The sequence below is a fragment of the Ctenopharyngodon idella genome, chromosome 15, assembly GCF_019924925.1.
Source record: "Ctenopharyngodon idella isolate HZGC_01 chromosome 15, HZGC01, whole genome shotgun sequence".
In the NCBI taxonomy this organism is placed as follows: domain Eukaryota; kingdom Metazoa; phylum Chordata; class Actinopteri; order Cypriniformes; family Xenocyprididae; genus Ctenopharyngodon; species Ctenopharyngodon idella.
In genome coordinates this window covers 9,851,997-9,865,501 of record NC_067234.1, presented here as the reverse complement: position 1 = coordinate 9,865,501, position 13,505 = coordinate 9,851,997, and the positions used below count along the sequence as shown (strand labels likewise).

The 13,505-nt window shown below is 36.1% G+C and overlaps 1 protein-coding gene across 2 annotated transcripts in view; it reads left to right on the top strand.

Moving 5' to 3' along the window:
* Nucleotides 1-13,505, top strand: part of LOC127495352 (P2Y purinoceptor 14-like) — an 85,811-nt gene that overhangs the window by 68,799 nt on the left and 3,507 nt on the right. The window contains exons 1-2 of one of the 2 annotated variants that reach the window (XM_051862147.1): nt 4,283-4,410; nt 12,546-12,979. In XM_051862147.1, coding sequence (XP_051718107.1) covers nt 4,348-4,410; nt 12,546-12,979 — 497 coding nt within the window. In that variant the 5' untranslated portion in view covers nt 4,283-4,347. Of the gene's footprint in view, nt 1-4,282; nt 4,411-12,545; nt 12,980-13,505 lie in introns of those variants that run through there. The other variant, XM_051862149.1, reaches the window with a different exon arrangement.

Below are 13,505 nucleotides of genomic sequence, written 5' to 3'. Positions count from 1 at the left end.
CACAGACAGCGCCCTCAAGCACTGTCCATGCGTGCTCTTCCCCCAGACAGAAAACGCACAGATTGTGTGTGTCACCGGGAGTCAAAAACCTAGGACAGGGATCAGCACACTTTCTGAAACATTTGTCAGACATAGTAAATATTTTCTTACCGGATTCGATGCAATCGCCAAACAGACAAAACAGTCCCTGAAGACGAAAAGCCAAATACAAATTTACAAAACAATTCAATATGTTTTATACAACTTAGTATAACATATAACAGTTAGCAACCTGACACCTGACATCGTTTTTTTCCTGAGACCTGAAGCCTTTTGTCCAATGACTGAAGCCTTTAAGTCTGAGGCATGACACCTTTTCGTTGTATGACTGAGGTGTGAGGATGTCCTAAAATGTACACCGTACACTTGGCTGAAAAGCTTCAATGTTTCATGAGGCTTTATCTCGCCACCACTACCAAAGGGCAAACAATCCAAGTCAAAACAGAGTCCAAGACATAGGCAAACAAAGAAATCCAGGGGAACATGCAAAAGAACTTAAAGGGCTGGTTTCACAGACAGGGCTTAGGTTTTTTAGTTTTTTTTAGGTTTTTTTTTTTTTTTTTTTCAATTAGGGTATTTACATAGCTTTATAAACATACCCTAGAAAAAAAAAAAACATTACTGGTGTGCATCTTGAGACAAAACAAAGGCAGTGACATATTTTAAGATGTGTCAGTGCAAGTTGCTTTCCGTTAAAACAGCTCAAACCTGCATTTTAATCTGGGACTAGCTTAAGCTTTGTCTGTGAAACCAAGGGGAAAAGACAAAGGAAAACCAGGAGAGTGCTAAGAAATGCAGTACAAACATTAGCAAGATCTAACAATGAGTAAATGAGAGAACCTGGCTTTTATAGATAGAGGTGATGATGCTAATGACAAACAGCTGATGAACCTGGGCAATGAACTATGGGAAATTGAGTCCTTGATGGTGTGGCAATAATTAGGTATGGAATGCCCTCTGGTGGTTATCAAAGGCACTCCAGCTGGTGATCATGACAAGTAGCTAGTGGCATGCAGTGGTGTTAAATGAGGAAGCCTCACTGTTTTGTTGTTGTTGATGATGTTTTTTGTGAATGTTCCCGTTACACTTAATAATGACACATTTTTTCATATTAAATAAACATTACTTACACTATCAAAAAACAATTCCAATGAAAACAATTCTGTTTTGTATTTTTTTACATTAATAATGCAATTATTGTACTATTTATTAAAACTAAGTATATTCTCATCAAGTTTTCTTATCAATTTTACATTTCGTCCAAATTAATAAACATAAGAATGCTGTAACAAATTTCATATTTCATTAACTACAGTATATACAGTATAAAATATGTGTACTTAATTTCACCTAACTGATCAATTGCTTAATGAAAATCCTCACAGATCACATTTACAAGTCATTTCAAGTTTGAATGTAATTTAACATAAAGCAGAGGTATCAAGTGGGTGAGATGTTTACTTACTTCTTAATTAATCTTCCCAGTAACACCATTATTTATTCATTCAGACTGATTTGCAAATGCGGAACTAGCACAAAAACGAGAGGTGGGTCGTGTGAACAGTGCAATAGACCAATCAGATGGTCCATTCAAGCCATGTCAGAAAGATTGTATTTACGAGTTGAACACACTTGAATGCCACCAGAAAGCATAATTATGAGTGGGAAACATCTGGGTTATGTAATATTCAACTCTGCTTCATGGCGTTGACACTATAGGAATGCGCCTGGCTGAGCCAGTGTCTGAAACACTCGTCTAAACACGGGAATCTGATTGGCCGAACGTACGGACGTGGTAATATACCATAGTGCATCACCGAGACCATAAATAGATGCCAGAAATGTGCGTCATCAGATTCTTACTGTCAGAAGAAGACACACAGGCATAACTGAGACATGACAGCATCTAATTCCCTTCCTGGGGAACCAGGTTACATACGTGACCCCAGATGTTCCCCTTCGAAGTGGAACTTCGATACTGCATCATGATGGTGATGCTATGGAAACTTGAATAACGCCGCCATGCAATGAGAACAGAGCCTGTCCTACAAGGCTGTGTGATCTGCACAGACAATTGTTGAGCGCAGATGTATGCCTAGATCAACTGTAAAAACTTGTGGTTGAACATACAACTGAAAGCTCATGGCCTAGCTTGATGTCTCTCACAGTGGTTAAGATCAAATCTACACGTGCAGGATACAGATGTGCCTGCGTCGTGGTCAATCCCATATTACCCCTAGAAAGGTGGTTCTCTGTTTGGGAGAAAGCCCACTTGTCTTGATGATTAAGAAGAGTCCCAGATGCTTTATATGGGCAAGCACAACATCTCGATATTGTGCCACTTACTCTTCTGACTGAGCTATCAACCAGTCGTCGATGTAGTTGAGTACACAAATGCCCTGGAGTCACAGAGGAGCCAGAGTAGCATCCATGCACTTGGTAAAGGTGCAAGGGGACAAGGCTAGGTCAAAAGGAAGAACCCAATAATGGTATGCTTCACCCCTGAAAGCAAACCTGAGGAACTTACTGTGTTCTGGAAAAATTTCAATGTGGAAATATGCATCCTTTAGATCTATTGTCACAAACCAATCCTTGGATTTAATTTGTGACACTATGAGTTTGACAGTTAGTAACTTAGCATCTGTCCATTTGTATGTCCGAAGAGTATGGTTCAAGCCCTGCAGATCTAAAATCAGACGGAACCCTCAGTCTTTTTTGGGTATTATAATGTACCAACTACCCTGTATCTCACTTACACTTGCATACACTTTCTATGGCTCCTTCCGCCAGAAGAGAGTGCAACTTTTTTTCCTAGCACACAATTGTTGTTACTACAGCACTGAAACGAGGCGGACGAGAAGCAAACTGAATCCTGTAAGCTTTCTTTACGGTATTCAGAACCCACTGAGAGACATTGGGCAGTAGCTGCCACACTGTCACAAAGTCTGACAGATATTTTTTTTTTTTTTTTTCTGCTCAAGGCCCTGAAACTTGCGGGGACCAACCACACTGACTTAGAAGAGGTGTCGATGATGAGCAAAAATGGACTACCTCCCGAATTACATACGGTGGTGGGATTAGTAGAGACGCCCCCTCGGAGCTCCGAAGGAAGTCGGGCACAAGATGGCATGGTGTGCACAGACCTCCCTTGGGAGGGGTCGCTCTCAAGGGCTAGGGCTGAAAGGTATCAGGTTTTCTTTTTGGTTGCCTTCAAGGAGATCTCCCCTTGGGCAGCCAGGACTGAGTGAACCACCCACCCTCCTATCTTTATGATGGGAGCTTGAGTGGCCACACTTACTTTTTGTTCCTCCCTCCTGAAACTTGGCCCTGGACCTGGCCTTGGGCACTTTGGAGAGGTAATGTATAAATCTCTTTGCTTGCAATAAAAGCACATTAAATAGGCTGATTTTCACTTTTTAGAGTCCATTTTTTTGATACAGTTAAGGTCAAGACCCCTGATTGTCCAGGCCAAAATCACCATTTAAAGGGCAACTTTTCATGCTAGGTTAATTTTATGTTACACTAAAGTCACAAGTACTGTAGCTCCAGCCTGTTGAATGGATGTAGTTTCAAATAGACTCCACTAGATGGCAGCAAATCAGCACAACAATATGTACAAATGAAGTTAATAAACCCCTAAGCAATGTCACTGACACTTGTCTCACAAGTGAGCAGTCTCGAAGGTAGAAAACAAGTTGGAACTAAAAGATTTTAGCCAGTTTTTGCCATTTTAGTCAATATTATTCAGTGTGACGTTCTTTGTTTGAGACATCGACAGTAGCTTATTATTTAGGATGCCCCACAGCTACAGCAAATAATTTGCATAGTGAGAACAGACTGTTTCACAGGCACCAACAAATTTGATGACTCAAAGTGAATTGATTCAAAGAAAACTCACAATAACATAACATAAACCTCAAAAAACAATCCCCGCCAAAGCAAACCCATCTGACAGTTTCAGTTTTTAAAGTACTTTTAAAGTACTGTACAAAACACATAGCTTGCATTTTATGTCGTGTCTGAGAAAACCAAATAAGAACCAAACAACTTTGACTTGCAAATGACAAAATAATAATAATAATAATAATAATAATAATAAAAATATTATAGTACACTGCAACTGACCCTGTACTCTATATCTTCAGTGTCTTCCATGTGTCACCACAAAATCGCCCAACCACCTGATTTTGCATTTTTTTCTCATACTTTCAGACTTATTCTCACACACACACACACGCACACGTGCGTGCACATACATAACCCAATTTCCTCTTTACATGATACAGAAGGAAGTTATGAAGGAAGTGAATGAAAAGGATAAAACATCTAGATCAAAGCTCACTGGACAGCCTGGGTACGAGTGGATTTCAAGTAAGTTAAATATGATTTGCTATTTTGTTCATTGCAATTAAGGTTCTACCATAAACATGTTGTTGGGTCAGTTTGAGGGAAAGGTTTGTAATTTCTCAGTGCAAGTAAATTGCACCTTTTTTTATATCATGCTTCAAGTAAGAAAAATCATTTTGATGTCTTTATTTTACCTAGCTATTAGCTACCTCCCAGTGTACTCAAGAATTATGACGGAAACCTCTTAAAGTTCTAAATATATTCATCATGTAAAATGTGTAATTACCATGACACAACTTATAAATAGTATGTTTGAATGTTTATAATCCCAACATACTACATTTATTATATTAGGTTGTGGTTCAATAAACTGTGTGAAACAAAACATCAAAATAATAATAATAATAATTTAGCCTTGAGTAAACTAGAGTAGATTACAATGGTTTTTTTTTTTTCCTTCAACAAAATCGTATCCCATTTTGAGTGTCAGATTACTTTGTCTGATATGTACTTGAAAATACACTGAACTGCTAATGTTTTTGAATGCTTTGGATTATACAAAACAGTGTCAGTATTCACGATGACACAGTGTCAGCATCAACATTTGTGGTGGAGAGAAGAACACCTTAAAGTGGCCCCTGTGAACAGACCTGACCTTTGTTAAAGAGACAGTTTTTCTCAGTCATTGAACTTGATAATTGTCTCATTATGCAGCTCTCAGCACTGCAAGAGAACAACAGATTAAATCTGATGCAACAAATGTTTTTAAATGTGATTTTGCAAGAATTTTTATTTATTTTGCACATCAGTACATCATGTAACTGACATAAGTTTATTATAAGCCCAAAGGGCGATTTTTTTCTATGCAGCATAAAATTTGTAACCATATCATATAAAACACAAACAGCAAACACAGCATTCTGACATCTTACAAGTTTAAAAGTCTTGCAGCAGTGGGAATAAAAGAAGGCCTATACCGATTGCTTTTAAGTTTAGGCATACTAGAACGTATACCATTTTAAATTCATTGAACAGTGGATGAGTACAATCTGCAAGAATAGCTCTAGCTTTCTGCAAGACAAACCATTCAAAGCTATTTCATAGCCTGGTCTGCTTAATGCCAATAATCTTTGGTTGACAATGCCATTATTTATAATTTAGCATTTTGAATTTTTAAAATTAGATGCTTTCTAATCACTCGCACATGCACTGAATCTGGTTGCATGCGGACTGTGTGTGCAGACATAAGTGGTCTGTGCTGATGACAAAAATGATTGTTATACTTTCATGAACTACACTTTTAGCTTAGTTCAGTCACTGGTCTACAGACAGTGTTGCCAATTTGGGGATTTTGTCAACTTTTATTATTATTATTATTATTATTTTTTTTTTTTTTTTTTTTTGCAACAAGGAGCTATTTTGAATAAATTTAAACATTTTTTAACAATTAACAAACAGACCACAATTTATCTGCATGGTAACTGACTTAGACGGGCAGATATGGGTCCGATTAGACCTAATCATCCCTGACTGAAAAGGGAATATCCTTCTTGTGGTTTGTTACCCACAAACTAAAAAAGACCTTCTGTAACTTCTAACTTTCTCTGAGTAATCATGTTACATTAAAATATAGCCAAAATCACAGCACAGCCATTTTCTTTGTCTCATGCTATATTTAAACAGAATTAGGTTAATGTGAACAGCTTTATTGTGAATTCGGATATGTTATAATAATACAATATTTGCACGCAAAGAGTAGGAGAGAAGCAAACATATGCAAACATGGCACAATGATGAAATTAATATGCTACTCAGCATGTGACATCATCTAGTAACATTTAACACTCCTAAGTGTTACACAAAAGGTATATAAAAAGTATTTTCTTTGCACTAAGTGCAAATAGCTTTGCTAGATGCTATTTATTTATAGCATGTCAATGTGCCTTGAGCCCCGTGTTCAGTCACATCCGTTGTACTTTACATTCAGCTCTGTGTTTAAGCGCAAGAACATATCCTGTAGTAACTCTAAACACAAACATCAAATGATTAGCCACATATGCCAAACACAAACACAAACATGTGTGAAAAACGTAAAACACTACTATCTTGTATCTTATGCTTGTTCAGTGTGCAGTGGAGTGTATAGGAGTTCGTCATAGCAATCACAACCAGACGTGTGTGTGTGTGTGTATTTCTATACACACACACATATATATATATACATACACTGATATGTATCCTGATATGTATGTATATATATATATATATATATTTAAATATATATATATATATATATATGTATTCATGTATTTATGTATATGTGTATATAAATATATATATACACACACACACTGAGTTTCGATTTCTAAGTGATGAATTTATGTATAAGTGTTTTCACACATGATCGTTGGGTGTAGGTAATCGGGAAATGATTGTGCAATTTAAGTTGGGACACTGTACAAATTGTGAATAAAAAAGGAATGCAATAATTTACAAATCTCATAAACTTATATTTTATTCACAATAGAATACAGATAACATATCAAATGTTGAAAGTGAGACATTTTGAAATGTCATGCCAAATATTGGCTCATTTTGGATTTCATGAGAGCTACACATTCCAAAAAAGTTGGGACAGGTAGCAATAAGAGGCCGGAAAAGTTAAATGTACATATAAGGGACAGCTGGAGGACCAATTTGCAACTTATTAGGTCAATTGGCAACATGATTGGGTATAAAAAGAGCCTCTCAGAGTGGCAGTGTCTCTCAGAAGTCAAGATGGGCAGAGGATCACCAATTCCCCCAATGCTGCGGCGAAAAATAGTGGAGCAATATCAGAAAGGAGTTTCTCAGAGAAAAATTGCAAAGAGTTTTAAGTTTCATCATCTACAGTGCATAATATCATCCAAAGATTCAGAGAATCTGGAACAATCTCTGTGCGTAAGGGTCAAGGCCGGAAAACCATACTGGATGCCCGTGATCTTCGGGCCCTTAGACGGCACTGCATCACATACAGGAATGCTACTGTAATGGAAATCACAACATGGGCTCAGGAATACTTCCAGAAAACATTGTCGGTGAACACAATCCACCGTGCCATTCGCCGTTGCCGGCTAAAACTCTATAGGTCAAAAAAGAAGCCATATCTAAACATGATCCAGAAGCGCAGGCGTTTTCTCTGGGCCAAGGCTCATTTAAAATGGACTGTGGCAAAGTGGAAAACTGTTTTGTGGTCAGACGAATCAAAATTTGAAGTTCTTTTTGGAAAACTGGGACGCCATGTCATCCGGACTAAAGAGGACAAGGACAACCCAAGTTGTTATCAGCGCTCAGTTCAGAAGCCTGCATCTCTGATGGTATGGGGTTGCATGAGTGCGTGTGGCATGGGCAGCTTACACATCTGGAAAGGCACCATCAATGCTGAAAGGTATATCCAAGTTCTAGAACAACATATGCTCCCATCCAGACGTCGTCTCTTTCAGGGAAGACCTTGCATTTTCCAACATGACAATGCCAGACCACATACTGCATCAATTACAACATCATGGCTGCGTAGAAGAAGGATCCGGGTACTGAAATGGCCAGCCTGCAGTCCAGATCTTTCACCCATAGAAAACATTCGGTGCATCATAAAGAGGAAGATGCGACAAAGAAGACCTAAGACAGTTGAGCAACTAGAAGCCTGTATTAGACAAGAATGGGACAACATTCCTATTCCTAAACTTGAGCAACTTGTCTCCTCAGTCCCCAGACATTTGCAGACTGTTATAAAAAGAAGAGGGGATGCCACACAGTGGTAAACATGGCCTTGTCCCAACTTTTTTGAGATGTGTTGATGCCATGAAATTTAAAATCAACTTATTTTTCCCTTAAAATGATACATTTTCTCAGTTTAAACATTTGATATGTCATCTATGTTGTATTATGAATAAAATATTGAAATTTGAAACTTCCACATCATTGCATTCCTTTTTTATTCACAATTTGTACAGTGTCCCAACTTTTTTGGAATCGGGTTTGTACATGGCAGTGTTTCCCAGATGAAACAAAAGAGTTGTTGTGTGTCTAATGTAGAGAACTGTTTTTAGAGTTTTGCAAAATGTTTGTTTTACAATAGCAGACTGAGTGTAAAGCATGTAATGTGCTTGTAGCTTTGAAGATTTGGTCTAAAGTTTCAGTACATGAGTGAATGGTTTCACTGAGTGGGCCTCAAGTACTACTTTTAGTGTGAAAGCAACTTTAAAAAACTGTAATAGGCCCATGTGTAATTTTTGATTTCTGTATTTTATGTGGATGACATTAAAGGGTTAGTTCACCCAAAAATGATAATTATCGCATGATTTACTCACACTCAAGCCATCCTAGGTGTATATGATTATCTTCTTTCAGACAAACACAATTTGAGATATATTTTAAAAATATCCTGACTTCACTACCAAGCTTTATAATGGTAGTGAACAGGGGGCGTCCATCCATCATAAATATAATTGGTAACACTTTATTTTAGGGTCTTTTAACTAGTTGCTTATTAGCATGCATATTACTAAAATATTGGCTATTTATTAGTACATATTAATGCCTTATTCTGCATGACCATATTCTACATTCTTAATCCTACCCAATACCTAAACTTAACAACTACCTTACTAACTATTAATAAGCAGTAAAATAGGAGTTTATTGAGGAAAAAGTTGTAGTTAATAGTTTATATGTGTTCCCTATACTAAAGTGTTACCATATAGTCCATAAAGCTCCAGGGGGTTAATAAAGGCCTTCTAAAATGAAGCGACGGGTTTTTGTAAAAAAAATAAATAAAATGCATATTTAAAACTTAACTATAATAACTAGCTTCCTGCAGACAGCCATATGGATCGATTTGCGGTGGAAGAGTGACCTCTGACCTAACGCATGACGTAATGATATATGCGGAAGTGCAGAGGATAGAGCAAAACAAAATACCGGTCACGAATTAGAAGTCTAAAACGAGAATTGTTAAAGAGAAATATCGGAAGATTTCGATATAAGAGGAGCTTGAGTTTGTTGCACAGCCGTATTTGTTTAAACCACGAGAGGCATCTAAGTTAATGATACTCCTACATCCTGCGTCATACATTGCATCTGAGGTACTCATTTGGCAAGTCGACTTGTGCAGTATGCGTATGGTCACCTGGCGGAAACTAGTTATTTTAGTCTATAAAGTTTAAAATATGGTTATTTTTCTTACAAAAACCCATCGCTTCGCTTCAGAAGGCCTTTTTTAACCCCCGGAGGATGCTTTTCTTTTCTTTTCTTTTTTTTTTTTTTTGGCTTCAAAACACGCCCCCCGTTAACCATTATAAAGCTTGTAAAAGCCAGGATATTTTTAAATATATCTCCGATTGTGTTCGTCTGAAAGAAGATAGTCATATACACCTAGGATGGCTTGAGGGTGAGTAAATCATGGAATAATTTTCATTTTTGGGTGAACTATCCCTTTAAGGCCGCATAGACACTGCAGATAAATTAGTTGTCAGTTCACCTTTTAGAGCTTAATCCTGTTCTGTACACACACAGTTCAGTAATTTATGGGTGTGACAACTGCATTCTACAACAAAATTAACTCCTGAAAAATGCAGGTAGTGACAACCGCATTTACAAAAATTCTACACAGCCTCTTCTGTATTCGTGGTGCAAGAAATCACAGGGAAAGGGGTACGAACCTTGAGTCTTGAGCCATTCGTGTTACTAGATTGTACTAGAAAAAAAATTGCAAACAAGAACAAGCCAATAATAAAGCCAAAGGCAATAAGACCAAAATATTGTGACCTGTACATAAGGTAAGGTAAGGTAAGCTAATCTTTTATTGTCCCACATGGGGAAATTTGTCTTGTGCCATCACCCGTGCTGCAGTCAGCTTACAATTAACACACAATAATCAACAAACACAAACAATAAAAAATGAACAATAACAAAAATTACACAGCAATAAATAAATAAATTTTAACTCCATAAACTGGATCACTTTATGAGCCATGCCTACAATGAGTGGTAATGGCAACAATGCAAGTGTTTGCTCTGTGAAACAGCCTAACAAACATAAACAAAAGGACGCCTATGTTGATTTGATCGAAATTACCGAACATAACAAGTCTTTCGCCATGTAATGTTATTTTGATCAAAAATAATGATAGTGGATACCAAACACATGAGATGCAAGAGAGTTGCTATGGTTAACATGGTGTCAGTCATTGCAGTTTTGGGAGTGAGTCGTGTTCCATACATACACGAAAAGATACTTTAGGGGTTTCACTACTAAATTTAATTGCGGTTGTCACTCCAAAAACATGTGTAGTCTTCTACAACAGTATAGCCTACCCTTTCCCAGCAAACACAGAACATTTTGCTCACATTAGCATATGGTTCCACTTTCTTATTTTTGGGAACCGACTTTTGCCATTTTAGGAAAGTTATCTGTGGGTTCTATTTTTGTAAACTAAAACTGTCAGAACATTGCAGTGTTTGGGCAATAATCTAATAAGAACCTTGACCGAAACTTCTCTGAGGGTAATTTTTAGGTTTTATTTTTATAACTATAAACTAAGATTCCCAGAACTTTGCAGAGTTTTTAATGTGAATGTATATAGAATGGTCCCTAATGGTTATTTTTAGTTTTTGCGATCTTTTTTTTTTTTTTTTTTTTTTTTTTTTTTAACCATAAACTTATCTTCCCAGAATTTTACACAGAAGATTTCTGTGACAGCCTAATAAGATTTTACACAGAACCAGTGTTGGGTTACTCTAAAAAGTAATTAATTACTAGCTACTAATTACATCTTCAGCAGTGTAATAATTAGATTATAGTATTACTTACTCTCTCTAAAAAGTATTGGATTACTTACTACTAATTATTTTCAAAATCCCATATCAACCTCAACTATTTGAACAATACAAGGATAGACAACTGCACTTTTAATTCTTTCAAATAAACAATATACAATTTATTCTTGAACTGACCAAAGTGTTTAAAGGGAGAAGGTTACATTAACAAAACATACATTTAAACATTCAATTTTGATGTTAAATCCACTATTGTTTTATACAGAATTGTTCTATAGTCAGGAACACTTTACAATAACTATTCTTTGAATCATTAGTTAAGCATTAGTAAATAGTTAATTTATAAAGCATTGCAATATGACATTGCAGAGGTTTATTTGTCATGTTATATATTTTTTTTTTGCATCTTGAAATGAATAGTTTTATGTTCTGTATCACTCTGTGTGGTGTTGGTTTCCTTTAGAAGATAACTGTGCCTTTTAATCTCCTTTGTAAAAGCTTTACGAGGCATAAATAGTCCTCACTTCAGATGAGCTCACAAAAATAGTTAACTGACAGCTACTAAATGTTTTATAACTACCTGAATTAATCATGAATTACAGTAGGAATACATGTTAATAAAGCATTTTTTAACACAAGGAGTAACTATTACTATATGTCTAAATAATAAGATGTATAAATGTACAATTAAATAGTTTATTAATCATTTACTTACACTTTCTAAAAGATCTTATGAGCCAGTGGCAACTCCTAAATAACTGATTTGTAAATAATGCAATACTTAATTTAGAAATGATAAATTGATCATAAATAAAGTATGAAAATACAATTATTAAACACATTATAGATACGCTTATTAATCAAGAACAGAGCATTTATAGCTGTATTTATAAACTGCTTATTAATGTCTATTAATGCTTTATAAATGATGAATTCACTATTTACTAATGCTTAACTAATGACTCATAGTGTGCAGTTATTATAAAGTGTTACCTTATAGTCTATACAGTATGAATTACATAAGTAACTGTAATAAATGACAGAAATATTAAGAGTAATCCCTTATACTTTTCAAGGGAAAAGTAATTAAAAGCCGCAAAAACTGCACAGAACGTTTTAATGATTAAATATTTTTAATGTTTCAGAATCATTATTGTCTCACCAAAAAGCAAGATATTCAGTAATAAAACTTTATGCTTTATAGACATACTGTTGAAGATTTTACATTCTATGAATATGTGTTACAACATATTTCACTTGTTGCACTTTGAGAATGAATAAATTCCTCAATGCAATGAATGTAAATGTCATTTGGTGACTTATCTGTCTCTATTTGCATCTAGATGGAGTCAGCAGTTTCACAAACTCTTAGAACTGCAGTTCCCCTAACCAGCTTCGCCACTGCCCTGGATGACATCACAGAAGCAAACACGACTCGCACAGAACCAAACAGTTCCTGTGAATTTTCAAAGATCCCAGCTCATCCTGTTTTCATATTTGCATACTTACTAGTGTTTCTTGTCAGTCTGGTGCTGAATTGCATCACAATGCGTGTGTATTTCTGCACTAAACACTGCATCCAGTCCAGTGTCACAGTCTACATGAAGAACCTGGCCGCAGCTGACTTCTTCCTTTGCCTTTGTTTACCTTTGCGCATCGCTAACTATACCAACAGTTCAGTGATCATGCGTAATATCTACTGCAGCTTTGGAGCAACGGCCTTCTATTTAAACATGTATGCAAGCATTCTCTTCATGGACTTTATTGCTGCAAACAGGTATACAGCTTAACACCTACAGCACTTGTGTTGACATACACTACCGGTCAAAAGTTTAAAGTAACTGTTTTCTATATGAATAAATTTTAAATTTATAAAAAAATAATAAATTCCTGTGATGCAAAGCTGAATTTTCAGCATCATTACTCCAGTCTTCAGTTTCACATTATCCTTCAGAAATCATTATAATATGCTGCTTTGATGCTCAGTTATTATCAATTATTAATGATACTTAAAGGGTTAGTTCACCCAAAAATGGAAATTATTTCATGATTTACCCTCAAGCCATCCTAGGTGTATGTTACTATCTTCTTTCAGATGAACACAATCGGAGATATATTTAAAAAAATATCCTTGCTCCTTTTTTGAAGCCAACAAAACGCATTCATCCATCATAAAAGTAATCCATACAGCTCTAGGGGGTTAATAAAGACCTTCTGAAGTGAAGCGATGCCTTTTTGTAAGAAAAATATCAATTTTCAAATCTTTATAGACTAAAATAACTAGCTTCCGGCAGACGGCCTAT